The 17,695-nt window shown below is 44.6% G+C and overlaps 1 protein-coding gene across 2 annotated transcripts in view; it reads right to left on the bottom strand.

The window, feature by feature from the left end:
• The window catches only part of NECAB2 (N-terminal EF-hand calcium binding protein 2), a 1,606,005-nt gene that overhangs the window by 662,625 nt on the left and 925,685 nt on the right, over positions 1 to 17,695 (bottom strand). The window contains exon 6 of one of the 2 annotated variants that reach the window (XM_069604778.1): positions 6,827 to 6,892. The exons of the other annotated variant lie outside the window; for it this stretch is intronic. Within the exon in view, the coding sequence (XP_069460879.1) occupies positions 6,827 to 6,892 (66 nt within the window). The remainder of the gene's footprint in view (positions 1 to 6,826; positions 6,893 to 17,695) is intronic. 2 annotated transcript variants of the gene reach the window in all.

The raw sequence follows: 17,695 nt of genomic DNA, 5'->3' as shown, positions 1-17,695 counted from the left end.
GGGTAATTAACTATCACTCTGTACAATATTTCTCGATGTAAGTTAACACCACTGGTGGAAAATGTTATATGTTTTTCTTTTGGTTAAAGCGCTGACCTAACTTAAGGGCAGCGGAGCACTGTAAAAAGTTTGGGTAGTCAGTGTTTTGTCTGGCATCTTTTAACAGTGGCACATTATTGAGTTGTGCTCTGTGTGTCTATTGGGATTAGTCCATTGTCAAGTGCTGTTAAAAACACCACATGTTGAGAGATTTACGAAATTGGAGAATTGTGAGGGCATTCCGAGTTGATACCGGGATCGAATTCCAGAGTGTGTGTCCATGAAAAGAGAAGGACTGTTGGCCGGTTCTCTCTTTGCGGACTAGTTGAGATTTGAGCCGGAAGGAGCGTGTGTCACCAGATATGTGGCGCTTAGTTGCCAGGTACGCTGGTGTGCTACTCATGACTTCTTTGTAGCTGATGCATGCAGTCTTGAACAGTAGTCTGGCCTGGGGAGGAAGCCAATGTAGTTTGTGTAGGATGATGATTGGGTCAAATTTCTGCACACCTGTAATAAGACGTGCTGCAACGTGGTGGACTGCTTTTTGGAAGCCAAGCGAGCAGCTCGGAGCCCTGTCAGGAGGTGCAAGACCACAAGGACCTGCACTGCCATAACGAAGATCTGCAGCAGAAAGAAGGGTTTGATTTTGCAAAGGGTGGAGATTTGAAGCCAAGCTGTTTGGGCGTTCTTGGCTACATGTTTCTGGAAGGACAGGCTGCTGTCTATGGTGAAGCTGAATCTGAGAGTTGTGGATTATAGCCTTCTAGGCGCATGTCATTGAGTCATTGTTGGGCAAGTTGTTGTTTCACGGGTGGACCGATGAGGATGAATTCGGTCTTGGCTGGTGAAGGTTTGAGGTAGGCAGCCAACATCCAAGAATGTATGATGGCTCGACAATCACAGAGACAAATGATGTCCTGTGGGCTTTTTATTCTCATTTACAAGAACAGGAATTAAATGTAACAGTCTTAATTTGCACCAGCTCCATTGTGTCATCCTACTCCTGGTCTTCACATGGACTTTCTCACCTTACTATACTACATAGAGCACCTCAAGTATGACATTCTGCAGCCACAAATAATGCAATCTCTATAGGGAGCTGTGCTGCCTCTTGCAGCGAATCCTGGGATTTATTAATTACAAACAATAATACATTACAGAAGGCATTCATTTAAAATATATTCTGCCATTTCACATGAAGGTGGTTTGGAATCAATATGAAGTACTAGTTCAGCTGGATTTTAAGGAACAACTCTTAATTAAGGCTATAAAGTTGAAGGCAAAAAATAATGCACACATTTTCCATTTGCGGTCTCCAGACCTCGTCCCTCAAAACCTGATGCACAGCATGCCGTGTTATGAAGGCGTGCATCCGGTTTTGAGGGACGAGGTTTGGAGACCGTAATTGGACAGACCTGGAAGGATAAGTGGTGGAGGAAGGGGGAGTGTGGTTACAGGATCATGCAACTTGTCAGATTCTTCTGGGATTTCACATGGGGGAACACTAGTGGGCGCAGTGAGCAGTGCACGCTCATATGTGCCACAGTGTGGCAAGAAACACAGGAGGCGTTATGGGGATATAACCATCTTTATTTCCCGCCTTTGCAAACTGCATGCCTCGCGGGCTTTCCAGTGCATGTACCTCACGGAATCTCATTGGGTTTCAGAGCTTCCTGGCTTCATTAACCGTGCCCTCTTCGGGACACTACATCTCCCCCTTTGGACCAAAGAACAAAAGTCACTCACAGTTCTGCCCCTTCACATCTCTTCAAGTAGGCGTACTGGTCTCCTGATGCATCTAGTCGGCCGGGCCACTTGCTCCTCCTGCTCTCCCTCCTCCTCTTCTTTCAGGGGCTCATCAGTCGGCACAGCAGCATCGTTCTCTTTACTTTGTCCCTGGTCTTCTTCTCTGTACAGCTTAAAGTGAGAGACATTTCGCATGACCACTCTTCTGGGAGAGCGAGCAGTCACCATTGTCCCGTACACATGGAAGATCATCAAATGTTCAGGATCAAACTTTGAGTCTGCTTTCTTGTCTTGTCTTCTGCACACAATTACCTTGTCTCACGCTTGCAAGTAAGAATTCTTGGCCCACCTCTTGTTATTGGTGTAATCCTTCATGCCTTGCTTCCTGGGGACATTTTCCGGTCGTGCCGTGTGGCGAGTTTCTGTAATCCCTCAGCATATTGCTCACTGCCTGGTTGAGAGCCATTGGCCTTAGTTTGTTTTGTTGGAGAACCCTCTTGAGGCTGCTCATAAATCTTTCCACCATGCTGTTGGCCTGGGGCCATAGTAGAGCAACCTTTCTGTGGTGGATGCCCATGTACTGCATGAACCTTGCGAATTCCAGATTACTGAAGGGTGGACCGTTGTCCGGATTTAGGACCTCTGTGATTCCCCTTGCTGAGAATATGCTGTCTAGCGCTGGTATCAGAGTGCTTGCTGTGGTAGACTGGAGCATGCGCACCAATGGGAATCGAGAATGTTCATCCATGATGACAAGCCAGCATTTGTTGTTTCTGAAAAGGACCAAAGAAGTCGATTGTGAGGTGGGTCCATGGGTGCTCTGGACTTTTAAGTCATTAATAGGGGTTCAGGATTGTTGGATCTAGAGGTGCTCTGGCACATGTGGCATATATTGATTGTACACTCCACCATTTAATCTATTCCTGGGAACCACATGGTGTCCCTTACTTGTCTCTTCGTAGATCTACCCTGCAATGACCTTTGTTTGCTAGATCCACAACTTGTTGTCGCAGGTCTGTGGGGATTACTATTCAGTGTCCTCACATAACAAGTCCTTCTGCTGATTCTGCCAGTTCCTCTCATATATTCTCGTATATTTTTAAATGCTCGCAGCTCAGCTTTGTAGCAGCCTTCCCCTCTGATGCATGTAAAATTGGTGTCTCTCCATCTTCCGGATTGAATAGGTCCTTGCACTCTCGTTAGCATGTCATCATGCCTGGTGTGCTTCAGGATGATCTCTGACGTGATTGCCCTTGGGGGGTGCTGATGGGTGAGAAAGGTGATGTACTCCTCTTCTATGGAGTCAATGGAGGATGGGTCTGGTAAGGGGTGGCAAGACATAAAATCTGCAGGGTTATACTCCTTTCTGAACAATGGTAAAGTTGAAATCCTGTAGGCACAGCCCTAATCGCTCTATTTGAGGGCGCATCTTGCATCGGGAACGCCCATAAATGGTCACCAGGGCCAGATGATCTGTTACAATTGTAAATGGTTTCCCCAGAAGGAACTTCTGAAACTCTTCACAGGCCCATACAATGGCGAGCCCTTCCTTCTCGGATTGTGAATTTCTTATCTCCACTTCGGACAGGTTCTTGCTGGCATATGCTATCACGGTCCTGGGAGATTTTCATCCTGGTTGATGCTGCACCAGAATTTCCCCAATGCCACAGGGGCTGGCATCCATTGCAACTTCTGTGCACATATTCGGATCAAAATATGCCATGCGTTCTGCTGAGGCAATGTTTGATTTTATCTCTGTGAATGCTTCTTCACATTGTTGCGAAATACTCTACCTTGCTTGGTGAGTTCTCTGAGCAAAATCATGGAGATACCGGCCACAGTAACTGGCCATTCCTAAGAACAATCTAACCTCGCTGACATCTTTGGGAGCTGAGATTTCTCAGATGGTGGCAACCTTGCCCAGGTCAGGGCTCATGTCCTCATGTGAGAAGATGTGACCATAAAAGTTGAGGGCGAGACTTGTGAAATATGCATTTCTCGCTATTCAAAGTCAGACCAGCCTTTACTAGTGCCGTGCATAACTGTTGGAGGGCTTGATCATGTTCTGCCGTGGTCGCCCTGAAGACCAGAATGTCGTCACTGTAGTTGAAACTGTTAGTCAGATGGTGGATTACATCTTCTCTCACTCTCCTGGAATATCTCAGCCACTGAACAGATGCCAAAGGTAAGTCTCTTATATGGAAATAGTCCAATTGGTGTGGCGAAAGTTGTGAAATATCGAGACTGTTTGTCTATTTGGACCTGGTGATATCCTTTATTCAGATCGAATTTTGAGAAAACTCTCGCTCCATTGAGCAGGCTGATCATATCATCCAGATGCATCCCAGAGTGTCTTTCACGTCCAATGGCCTTGTTGGCTTGGTGCATATCCACGCATATGCGTATCTCGTCCAGTGACCCTCTTTTCGGCACCACCACTATGGGAGATACCATTGGAGCGGGGCTATCTGCGAGTTCTATTATGTCTTTGGCCAGTAGGATTTGTATCTCCTTTTCTACAAGTGGCTGCAGATGAATTGGTATCCTTCTCCAGTGTTAAGCCACTAGTGGTACAGATTCATCAATATGGAGTGTCACAGGGTCTCCTTTGAGGCATCCCATTCCCTCAAATAGAGTCGGGAACATTTGCATGACTGAGAGCCCATGTTGCTTGGTGTAGGTTACTGCTGCAATTCTCATTTCAAGGGCAGTGTGGCGGCCTATTAAGTTGTTTCCGGGGACTTCCCCTTGTGGTACGCACACTTTCCCTTGCATTGTAGGGTTGTGAATAATTTTCCGTGATTTTGCATGAGTCCTCTCGCGGACCACTGGAAGACTTTCAGATCAAATAGCTGTAGTTGTGGGGGAGACGTCATCTTGCGGTACTCTGACACACACATCATGTTTAGGGTGGCACCTGTGTCAATGAGAAACTTGGCTGGGTGATTTCCCAACAGCAGACTGATATCGCCCTCCGGCAGAGTTGTGGTCCCTTTCATCATGTACACGTAGTCATGCTGGTTGACTTTCTAAGGGGGTGACGGCGATGGGGACCTTTCGGTAACTTGCCTAACATATCTGAAAAGGTTCTGCCTTGCACCCGCATCTCTTCCTGGGCTAATACAATGTGGGCCCGATTCTGGTTTGGAGAATGAGGGAGCGTATCCTGGTGATCGTCCCGGAGGGGACTTGCCCACAACTGCTAGGTAGTTTTCTTGGCCACACTTGGTGCACATTTGTCCAACTGCAGAACATCTGATGCCTTCCATGGGAGAAAGGGAAGGCCACATAGGTAACATCTCCCAGATGATGTGGGCCCCTTGGGTAGATGTCCACTCACCCAACGTCCTCGAGTCGCTGCTGCAACTTGGCATATTTGTTCTCTTCAAGGGGTTTTGGCGGCGTTCAATTTGAGAGGCTTGAGTGTCCACTCTGGACTTGGGCCTAGCCATTTGCAGTATGATAGCGAGAGGGAGCGGCTCCCGGAGCAGCTTGTTCCTGAATGCCCAGGAGAGGCATCCTCCTATTATTCTTAACCTAATGGCCTCTATTTTTGTAAATTTGTGAAATTCACAGCGTTCCACCAACTTGCGAAGGCGAGTCTCAAAGGCATCCATGGACTTGCCAGCCATCTGGCATGCTATGTTGAAGGTGTGTCTCTCATGATCGATGTTGCGTTGAGGGTTGAAGTATGTGCTTAGCACTTCTCTGAGGCCTGCATATGTTTTAACATCATCCGGCGGGAATGTTGGTATGAGATCTACCCCCCTCATCCCACACCAGGTTCTCTAGCAGCCTCCTGGCGAATTTGTCAGGGCTCGGTGGTCACCCATGTCAAATGGCCCTGGCTGGCAAAATACTGCTGGGCTGAGCACATCTTCCTCTACTGGCTAACCTTCTGACATCTCAGTGGTGGGTGAATCTCGTCACACTCGGGGGCAAGTGGTGTACTGCTTAGCGCCTGTCACTCCCTCAGCTGGATCGGGCAGTGCTTGTGGGAATGGCCGACCTTATTGGGAGAGTAATCCCATCCTCATCGCCATTGTAAGATTCTTCTGGGGTTTTACATGGGGGAACACTAGTGGACACAGTGTGAGCAGTGCATGCACATATGAGCCACAGAATGGCAAGAATCACAGGAGCCATTATGGGGAGATAACCATCTTTATTCCCACGCCACAGCAAACTGGCTGCCGGGCAGGCTTTTCAGTGCGCATGCACGCACCTCACGGAATATCATTGGGTGTCAGAGCTTCCTGGCTACTTTAACGATGTCCTCGCCGGGACACTACACAGCTGGTGTGTGGGCAGACTCTCGAAAAGCACAAGGGAAGAGGAGCGGCATGCATACGACCGATCCTGCAGGCCTGCCTTGCACAGCGTCAGACTTATGTATTTGCCACTTATACATAGATCCACATTACTAAATATTTTTTCTCTCCATGAGGACGCAAAGAGATTTACATAGTCCGCTGAAGGAACTAAACCAGTGGTAATGAAGGTGTAGGTCTGGTGATGTTTTGGACTTCAACTCCCAACAGCCCTGGATAGCATAGTCAGCAGTGAGGTACCATGGGCGACATAGTCCAAACACATACATTCACAAACGAGCTGCCAGGTCGGCACTGTACAAAGCATTGGCTGTTCTTAAAATGTAAGTAAAGAAGGGAACACTCAGAGTTGGGAAGAACCGCGCCGTTCAACCTAAAAATAGAAAACGATTGTGCTAGAAGGAACACCAGGACGCTGCCGGCACGTTAATAGAATGGCGCGTTTGGAAGCTAATTAACTGCTGCGTGCAGATACTGTATTTCACAATTCATGTAACAAAGGCCCTTCTTATCGCGAATTCAATTGGAATTGTTCAGCTGCACCATAATGAAAAGGTTTTGCGTTAGGCTATTCACAGGAATAAATAGCCTGTTCCTCCAACACCTGCACAGAGAAGTTATTCCATTTTAAAAGTTTAGACTCCGTATGAGAAAGCACTTCGCAACTCTGCACTGAAACATTGAAACAGAAATAGAAATTCGGATGTTACCTTGAACCAATTGAATAAACAGTGTATTATAAGTGATAATCCATTGTCATCTGCAAGATCCTTTGGCTATCAACCAGTGACGGAGAGGAAAAAAGAAAAAAAAAAAAAGAAGCGTCACTGTGCGTTTCTACGATTGGACGAGTCCAATACACAAACATGGGCAGTCTTATGTAAAATGTGGCGGGACCAGAATTGCATCGGCGTAGGGCAGGGCTTTTCACCGTTAGTTCTCCAGGATTTTTAGACTACACCCCCGAACATCTCTAGCCAGCATAATTAATGGTGTGGTATCATGGGACTTGTATTCCAAAACATCTGGAGAGCCAAAGGTTGCAGACCTCTGGCGTTCTTGCCGATGCAATAATGTGCCAGCTGAGCAGCAAAAGAAACTGTGACCCCTTGTTTCCGGTTTGTCTGCTAAAGTAATACCTTCCCGCCATTGGCAGAGAACCAGAAAAGCCCCCAAGTGGGAGATGCAATCTCTGATGCCCCATTTCAGTGAGATAAAGGCGGTATCCATTGGACACATCTGATCACTGTTGAAAGACCTGCCACTTTGGGATTGCTATATGTAGATCACCCATGTGGCCGTTTAAAAATTGTGATGCCTAGCGCCATTGTGGGCCAGCCAGGCATCACAAACAGGCATCCTGAAGAGCCGAAGTGCACGAAAAGAAGTAGTGAAACGATGTTCCCTACTGGCTTGTCCCGGCTCCCCACAAACCCCATCACATGCTCCCTCCCACGCACCATACAAACCCATAGACAAATGCATCTGCTATTTATTAAAGGAACGTTCCGTGCAGTGCACTGAAGTGCAACTTTCAATGGGCCTCATTCCGGGTTTGGAGCTAACCATGGAGTAATTAGCTCCATGGTTGCCTCCGAAACCGTCCCAAATCCGGCATGTTGAATGGAGTAATTACCGGTCCATTCCAGGGTTGGAGGGACCGGTAATTCCCCATTCACCTTTTGCCCTTCCCCATTCCCATTTCTGCCCCATAGGGCTCAACGGGAATGGGGAAGGAGGTAATTATGGCACCGTAAATGACGGTACCGTAATTACCTCCGAGGTACCTTTGCGGGTCCCGTACTTAACTCCTGCTAAAAGCAGGAGGTAAGGAAGGACCCGCAAAGGGAACTCGGAATACGGAGGTAAGGGATTACCGGCATCGGCACCCTTACCGGTGCTGTTAATCCCTTAGCTCCAACCTCGTAATGACCCCCAATATCTTCCTACACATTTATTTTCAATTCGACACCATCCCGGAACAGTTTCTTTTTAAAATAAAAGTATAGGAACAGTAACACTTAATTTTGAAAAGTAGAGGATGACTGCTCCCAACCGCCCCGCCCAATTCGACCCCTGATTTCCTGCCATAGAAAATGCATGTTCTGGGGATGGGTGAGGCACCCGCATGTTGGCCCTGTCTCTAACCAAGCTTCATTGCACTCAGTCACCTATGGGACCCTGCTGGAGACCCCTTCTGCTGCCCGGTCAAAAGACTACCATGGCATTTGCAGTGCCCCCATGCAGCCACTAATGCATTTGATGTAATATGACATCTACCAGCACATATGGGTGAGCTCCCCCATTCGTGAGATATTCATGAGGAGTCCCAATACAGATATGTGTCTGGGTGCATCAAACCAAGGGCAACCAGTTGAATGTTCTGGTTTATGGTGTGTGTGTGTACACGCATGCATGGATGTGTAAGTGTGTGTGTGTGTATGTGTATTTGTGTGTGGGCACATGTATTGGTGTATGTATGTGAGCATGCACACATGGGTGCATGTGTGTGCGTGTGCATAAGTGTATGTCTGTGTATGTGTGCATGCATGCATTGGGTGCGGTCATGTATGTGTGTGTGTGTTTGTATGAGAGAAAGCCCAAATGTAATGTCGAATTATCCCAAGCACAACATATGTGAGAAACATTAAACTTGTAGCAATTGAAAAAAAGAATTTGAAAGAAAATGGTGCCTACTCTCCATGCACACATCACAAATTAAATTAAAATTCAGAAATAGTTGGTAACATTATTTTGCATTTAAAATATGCCACGGACATGTAACAGAGTTATAATTTTCTTTGAAGGTGCCCCATGCACTAACTCAAAAATACCAAATTATGAGTAGGAACTGAATAGTCTGATCTGATTGTCATTAGATTCATATTAAAAAATGTAAACAAGATGCTTTTGCGTGTATATTCTTCATCACACAAAGCTGGACTGTTTACAATGAATTGAACACCTTTCCATGGCAAGCTATAGAACTCTAGGATGACTAGGGGTACTGTCCCGGCCTTGGGTGCCTATCTTCAATGTGGGCCGACAGTCCCCAAGCCCAGCGGCAGCCCACAGTAGCCCTGGCAGGGTTCCCGTCCCTCCACGGAGGGAAAAGCTGGAACACAGACCAACCAGAGCTCTAGGACGGCCGGGGGTTCTGCCACCGACCTTGGGCATCTGCCTTGCATGTGGGTCGAGCACCCCCGAGCACAGCAGTGTTCATGGGGTGACCTTGCAGGATCCCTGTCCCTCCCTGGAGGGAAAAGCTCTAACTCAACATGGCTGGAGCTCTAGGATGGCCGGGAAGCTGCCCCCAGCTTTGGGCATCTGCCCCGCATGTGGGTCAACCGTCGCCACCCCAGCTGCAGTCAAGGGGTGACCCAGGGGGGGTCCCCATCCCTCCCTCATCGAGAAAGCTGTAACACGGCACAGTCAGAGCTCCGGGACGGCCGGGGTTGCAGCCCCCGGCCTTGGGCATCTGCAATGCACGTGGGTTGACTGCCCCCCAGCCCAGCGTTGGTCATGGGTAGTCCTGGCAGGGTCCCTGTACCTCCTCTCACACTTCGAGTGCCCACAAGACCTACGGTGCTGCTTTTGGCAATCTACGAAACTTTGAAGTGCTTGCTGAACTTCGAGGCATCCAGACACCGGCTCCACACATGGAAGCAGACCAACTTCTCTCGACTTGCGGGCTTGATATTGTGGAATCAACTGACTGTAGCCCTGATTCAACTGCTGGAAGCCATTGACTCCCTGGTCTCGATTGACGACTCGACCCAGCAGAGCCATCATCACACCACCAACCCAACCACAGCCCTGTACCATTGGGAGCCATCATCATGACCATTTTGAAAACCAACTTGACCCAACAGGAGACTGTGCTTTGAACAGACTTAGTACTGACTGCAAGTGGGATCACAATGACTTGAACGTCTCGATATTGGCTCGACCATACTGAAAATACCTAGAAACCCAGTTTGATGCTTTCAATCACCAAAGACAAGACTTGAAGATACTGTGAAGGGGCCCTGTTACCTGTTCAATTTTTGGGGACCATAGTGAAATGTAAACCACCCTTCTCTATCTTTCTCTTAAAGAGCATATCTTTAAACGTTGGCAATTTCAGAAATCCTTTCCTGAACACTCACACTTTTTAAACCAGAGTGTCCTTTCACATCAAATTCTGCATTCTCTGTTTCTTTTGGAAGGGAGTTATTTTGTGTTTTAACTAGTTTATTTGAAATTTTTTGTTTGATTAATGTCCCTATATGTTTATAGAAACCTTGCTTGGACATTATGTTATTTTGGAAACATTGTACTAATGCTGTTTGGGTTCCTACTGTCATAGCCCCCCCTCGGCTCATGTTACCAAAAGAGGAAAAGAAGGTGTACCTTTTGTGCTGTGACTATTTCACCTTTATTACTTGGATCAATGCTGGTAGTAGAGTGGTAATAGTTAGACGATGTTGCCACTGCTCATCCCTGCACTGCTGCACATCAGTTGTTAATTCCTAACGAACGGGGCGTGCAGATTATGCAAAAAATAGACTGATAGAAATGGTAAGACACTTGATGATGGAATGGCAAATTTTGGCTGAAGACAGAGTGCAGTATTTGGGAACATTACATAGTTCAGAGCTTATTGAGAATACTGAATGATTTTGGTTAAGATGCTTGAGAGGACAAGAAATCTCCTCGTGCTCAGCCATACTCGAGTTTTCGGCAGGAATACAGACTAACGTACCATCAAAGTAGTATGAATAGTGATTATGTGTTTCAAATTGTATTCTGAAAAGATTGCTATTAAGCGCTCTGTGGCGTCCCAAAGCTAGGTCTGTGCTCAATAAATACCTTAATAATAATAATAATAATAATAATAATAATAATAATAATAATAATATAATATGGCTTTCATCGGGAGATCCGCACTGCCTGCACATCCTATCTCCTGAGGAAAACTGCAAAGAAAGATGGCCGCCGCCATATGAAAAAGGGACTAAGTCCCTTTTCCATGTCTATGGTGGCCAGACGGGAGGAGCGCAGGGATCGGAGTGCAATGCTCCGGTACCACAGGTATGTGGAGGGGTGGGGAGGAGAATCAGATAATTTGGGGTGTGGGTGGGTGACAGGGAGAGGCTACCTTTTGCCTCCCTGCATTGAAAGAAAAAAAAAGGCGCCACCCAGGGAAGGGCCTCAGTGGCTGGGACAGCGGCGGGGATTGTGTATTCTTGCCCGTTGTTCCGCCACCTGATTGACTGAGTGCCCTTTCCCAGATGCACATAATGTTTGGATATCAAATTAATTTTGGCGTGTATGCTAATGTTATTCGATACTATCTGAAATGTATGAGTTATCACAAATTTTACATTCATCTTTCCATAGTATGAAATGTTTGTTCATAAACTAAAACATTAATTTGTCAACCAAGAACAAGTATGGAGCTGCACACAGACATACCCTGTAAAATGTGTTCCTTTATTTACAAGATATCAACGTATTTCATGCTGTAAGCGCTTTCTCAAGATGGACAAGTTCAAAGCTCTCACCGTTAAATAGGATATTCAATGCCAACAGTTTATCATTGGATATAATAAACATAAGTAAAGGGCACCTTGAACATGGCCAATGGTGATTCAGAAGCACACACAAAAAACAACCTAGGTCGACGTGTTACAAAACATAGCATGATGAAATAACCTATAAATATCTGATATATATGCGAAGTATGTGTCAAATACACGTACAAAATATCCAACCAGACAAAAAGAACATTCCATCAATTAGGCAACTGTGTTCTTTTCTTGACCATTCTTTTCGGGGGGCAATCTCTAACACATATTGGTGTGCTAAATTCACCCATGCAATATTTTATAAAGATTATTGTTCTTTCTGTTGAATGAGATTATATACATCCTATCGCAATGATCCCCAATAAATAACATAAACCACTGTATTAAAACCCATTCATTAAACTGCTGTAACATTCTTTCCCAGTTCTACCACAGTGCTATAGGGCACTTAAGCCACCAACCAAATGAACACATTTTAACCAGAAAATACTCCAAGTAACACTTTAAAATGCAAGCCTTTTTCCACACTCATTTCATTTGCGCTCATTGCTGAAATGCTCAGGTCACTTTATTCTCATAGGTGACTTGAGAATTTCAGGAGGGGCTGGACAGTGGCTCAAAGAGGCCCTGTCCAGCCTCCTTGCATACATTAGTGTCCAGAGCGCAGAGAGTGCATTCACTGAGATGGGCCGTTAAAGGGCCTGTCTCAGTGGAAAGACCGGAAAACAAAACATTTCCATTCGACTTTGGGATGGAAATGCTAGTGTAATAGCCACGGTGTGAAACCACTTCTGTGATTTGCGCCTTCCCATGTGCCAGTTTCAAAAGGTGCAGGTGGAAGACCCTCCTTCCTGGGCATTGAAAAGCACATCCCGTTTGCAATTTTGGAATGTGCTTTTAAATTCCCTGAATGTGTTTATTTTTTAATTAAGCGGTTAGCTTGCAAAGCAAACCTTTAGCCATCACAACAAACCAACAAAATGAAAAACAGCAAAAGAAGATCACTTCAAAATACATAACAATTTGATAAGAACTATTCATCATTTGATAACATTAACAGTGACATTCAGTAAAATATCCTATTTCATAAAAGTGATTCTATTTCATATAAACCCCACTAAACAACAAGTAATGAAACCTACTATACCGTCGCTACAGAACAACAAAACTCCCAATTATAAAATCAAATGTTTTAAAGATCAAATTGTAGCCAAGGATAAAGTCAAATGATAACCACTAAAAATCATCGCCCACCAAGTTTCCGCATCTAGAACATTATATAGTTTAAAAAATGTATCAAAATAGGAAAATAGGGGCCACTAAAGGATGTCTAATTGTTTCTTTATTCGGTATTACCCAAATTGTTTGTTTACAATTGTTGGAATTAACAATTGCCCGATTTTAAAGGGTCACAATTGACCTTTTCACAATTGACCGAATATATATATCTATATATATATAGATATATATATAGATATATATATAGATATATATATATACAAAAATACATACGTGTGGAGGAAGGTTGTAGCACTTCAAAAAAAAACCAACAACAACATGTAGCACAATAATCCCTGCACACAAGACCAAGCCGCTTGCTCAAAAAAGTATTTTTATTTCATTACAAAAAATCTCGTGCAACCAACACTGCCTAATGGCTTAAAAAGGGTAGGCATCTCTCCCCTGCCTCCCTTACTGACAAACAGGTTGTAAAGACACTCACCCCACCAGGGTGGAAACCGCCACGCGTTCCGCTTGTGTTCCAAGCTTCTTCAGATTTTTTCCAAAACAAAAAAAACAAAAAAAAAGCCTTCCTCCACACATGTGTATTTTTGTATACTTAAAAATCCAGCCAAGATTTCTTTCCCTAGCACCAGCTACATGTAGGCTGAGCACTATTTTGGCATATCAGTTGTTTTCTTATATATATATATATATATATATATATGATCGGTTTGGTAATATATAAGGGGTTTTGGGGGGGGTTTGCATTGGGTTCGGGGTTGTGGTTGGTTCCCCCTGCATATATGTTAAAATTGACAATCACAATTCAGTCAATTGTGAAAAGGTCAATTGTAATTCGAGCAATTTTAACTCGAACAATTCGTATACAACCCTTTATTCATCTCCTTTTTACAAAACATACAACCACAACAATGCTGTTGACTCCACCCAGCTCTTGAGCCCAGTACATCTCTCGTGGGTGAAAGATTGAAACAAAGTCTCATAAATAGTTTCCTAAAAGCCAAGTTTGGATATTTCATTAAATACTTTGGCAGCTGGTTCATCTGTTTCACTTCATTTTTAAAATTCATGAATAATTTATTTGAGTTGCATTGGTCCAATGTCTCAATACAATCACTCCAGTATAGTTTCTTCTTTACCTCTTGGGATTTTGATATTAGTACTTCTTCACTACAAACTGTAAATTCCAAGATCACGAGACAGTCACTCTTCCACGATGACAAAATCTTGTCCTTCCCTTCTTGGCAGGCCCTACCCAATATTTTGAACAAAGAGCAATCATCGCCCAAGAGGCACCTTCGATACAGGGATAATCGTTTTCAGTCAACCATAACCTGCAAGGAGAGTAGACCCAGTTCCTGTCTAATCAACTGAATTGGGGTGCCTTTTGGAAAGCTCAGCACACTTTCTTCCAAAAAAGGCCCTCTACTAAATTCCATTTGATTAATGGAGAACTTAAAAATATATCTGCACCATAAGTTATTATGGGGACCACTTTCAACTTGTAGAATTGTAATGCAGGTACCAAACTGTATTAAAAAAGTCTGCAGTGGCAGAGACTAAATCTTCTGTCTCAATAAATCAAAATATTATGACTCTTTTGGATCATTGTAAAAATTAAAACCTAAATATCGATACAGGTTCACCTCCACTAGCACAGAGGATTCGAGAAACTACTTCTGTGAGCAAGATTTCTTAATCCTTGACAATCTCAACACCATCACATTTGGTTTATTAGTATTTATAGTCAGATTATTACATTTGGCATAAGTCTGTAGAGCCTTTAATGATCTTTTTAAACCAATTTGAGTCTGGTCCAATAGAACAAGATCGTCAGTGTAGAACAGCCAATGGATACCCTGCCCAGTTATCCTGGGAGGGTATTCATTGGCATTCTCCATGGTTTCGTTCAAATCTGACACAAACAAATTAAACAAAACAGAGGCCAAGATACATCCCTGATTAAGACCTCTAAATGTCAAAATTTGCATCAGCAGATTTCCCTGCTGATACAATCTGACATACATGGAGGTGTTACTATAGAGTTGCTTAATGATATCTAGTAAAGCTGCCGGACAACCCCATCTATTGAGTTTTCTCCATAATAATGATCTATCAATACTATCAAAAGCAACTTCAAAGAAGATGTATGACAGGTAAAGGGTGGGTCCCTTAGTAAAAACCCTTTTTTTCAAATAACTCAGTATAAAGCCGTTTAAAGTTGTTCCAGACTGGTTTATGTCAAATCATTTCCTATTGTTTGTTTGTTTTGTTTGTTTGTTTATTTATTTATTGTGCGCACCGGATCCTGAGGTAGCAGGGCGCATGAGAACAAGCAAGTTTACAGCTTGGTCATAGACGTTACCAGTTACAGGTTACAGAGCAGGCAGAGTGGACATTTCTTGACTCTGCAAGGTAGTACAAGTGCAAGTGCAGATAAAACACAGTCAATCAAATCCATGGCAAACGAACAGTATAGCAAGTCAGTGGCGAGCGAACAATATAGCGGGTCGTTGCGTGTCATGTGAAGTACAAGTGGAGGTGAGAGGGGTGGAGTGTCATTTATATCGCATTATCAGTGAGCCATTTTATGGTGTTCTTTCTGAAGTTGTTGAACGTTTGGTCAGATCTAAGTGCATGAGGTAGGGCGTTCCATAATTGCGCTGCCTTAACTGGGAAGCTGGATCCTCCAATAGTGGCTAGTTTAAATCTGGGCACTATGAGGCAGTTAGGGCTGACTGTCCTTGTGAGTCTAGTGGGATTTTTTCTGTTGAAGCGTTCTGAAAGGTAGCGGGGGGCTTTGTTGTTTAAGCATTTGTGGATAAGGGAAGCAGATTTGAGGTTATTTTTTTCTTGGGTGGAGAGCCATCTTTGTTTGCGTCTTATTTCTGAGATATGTACTCTTCTAGGGATACTTAGGGCCGCTCTAAGTGCATTGTTTTGGAGCACTTGGATTCTATTGATGATTTGTTTGATTGTCCCTATGTAAAGGGCGTTGCAATAGTTTAATTTTGATAAGATGAGGGCTCTCGCTAGGATAAGACAGCTGTCATCTGATAGGAATTGTTTCCCAGCTCGTATTAGTTTGCATGTATAGGCCGTGGATGAGGCTAATGAGTTCACCTGTTTGGTTAAGGATAGTGTCGCATCAAGGTAAAAACCTAGGGTTTTTACTCTTCTGGCGACCTTGATAGTGTTGCCATCAATGATGAAAGATGAATAGTTTTGGTTGAGTTTGGAGATGCGGGCTGCTGTACCCAGGATGATGAGCTCTGTTTTGTCATCGTTCAAGCATAGGCCATGGTTGGCCATCCATGCTTGAACGATGCTATAGACTCTGTTCACCAAAGCCAGATCTTCAACGTAATCCCCAGTAAGTGGTAGGAGAATCTGGGTATCGTCTGCGTAGTTGGTATAGGTGATAACCAGATTATCGAGATCGTCGAAGAGTGGCTTGGTGAAGATATTATAGAGTGTCGGCGAGACACAGGATCCCTGGGGCACTCCACAGGTGATGGGAATCGGGTCTGCTGCCGCTGCGGGGGAGAACACCCTCATGGTCCTGTCACTAAGGAATGACTGTATCCAGACTATAGCCTCCCCTGAGAAGTGAGCCGCCGAGTCCAAGTGATTGCATAGGACTCTATGGTCCACCAAATCAAAGGCGGCTGAGAGGTCTAGAAGGAGGAGGAGAGCTAATTTGCCGTGGTCTCTGAGTGAGTCTATTTGGGCCTTTAAGTCGATAAGGGCAGTTTCTGTGCCGTGTTGCGGACGGAAACCGGATTGGCGGGCGCCAAGGAGATGGTTCATCTCAAGGAAGTTCTGGATTTGGGTGTACGCTACCTTGTCTAATATTTTTAGTAAGAAAGGCACCGTGGTGATGGGTCTATAATTTGTGGGAATTTTTGGGGTCCAGTGTTTGCTTTTTCAGAAGGGGAGCACCCAAGATTAATTTAGATTGTGAGGGATGGTGCCCGAAGTGAAGGAGGCATTAATAAGTTTTGTGATGAAAGGGGCTAGTTCTCTAGCCGCGTCCTTGATCAGTTGTGCGGGGCATTGGTCACCTTTACAATTAGACGGTTTAAGAGTCATAATGGTCTTCTCTACCTCAATTACTGAGACCATGGAGAAGCGGAATTGGGTAGATTCTTTGGGTTTGGGTGTGGAAATTTTGTCCAACGGAGGTTGGGCTGGTAAAGAGGCTTTCTTTAGGGCAATTTTAGTTTGGAGGTTGGCCACTTTGTTGGTTAGTGCCAGTTGTATGTCTGTACACCAGGTTTTATCTTTAATGGCGTCATCCTGTACTGCGATAGGAGTTTCCAATTCTTTTAGGATGGAGAGTAGCTCCTTCATACTGGAGTTGGCTTGAGTGATCCTGTTATTATAGGTTTCTTGTTTGGCCAGGATAATATCTTTTTTGTACTGCGAAGAGATGTTTATTAGGTTGGTTTTGTTTTCAGCGGTAGGATGCTGGTTCCATGCTGTTTCGGATTTTCTCTTCTGTAGTCTTAGGTTTTTTAGGTGGGGTGTAAACCAGGAGTTCAGATGCTTTTTTGGTTTACTATTCCTAAGTTTAAGGGGAGCAACTCTGTCAAGAGCAAAGGACATGGCATTATTGAATTCATCCACTAGGATGCCTGGGTCGGTATGGTCAGGTAGAGAATTAAGTTTGGGTAGGATGTGGGGCAGAATATTATCCGCTGTGATATTTTTCTTATTTCTGGTTAGAGTGGGTATGGCGGGCGTGGGTGTTGAAACTGTGGG

The sequence above is a fragment of the Ambystoma mexicanum genome, chromosome 1p (genome assembly GCF_040938575.1).
Source record: "Ambystoma mexicanum isolate Mex_15411 chromosome 1p, UKY_AmexF1_1, whole genome shotgun sequence".
In the NCBI taxonomy this organism is placed as follows: Eukaryota; Metazoa; Chordata; class Amphibia; order Caudata; family Ambystomatidae; genus Ambystoma; species Ambystoma mexicanum.
Note: the sequence above shows the minus strand (reverse complement) of the source record. Positions and strands in the feature narration are given on the sequence as shown.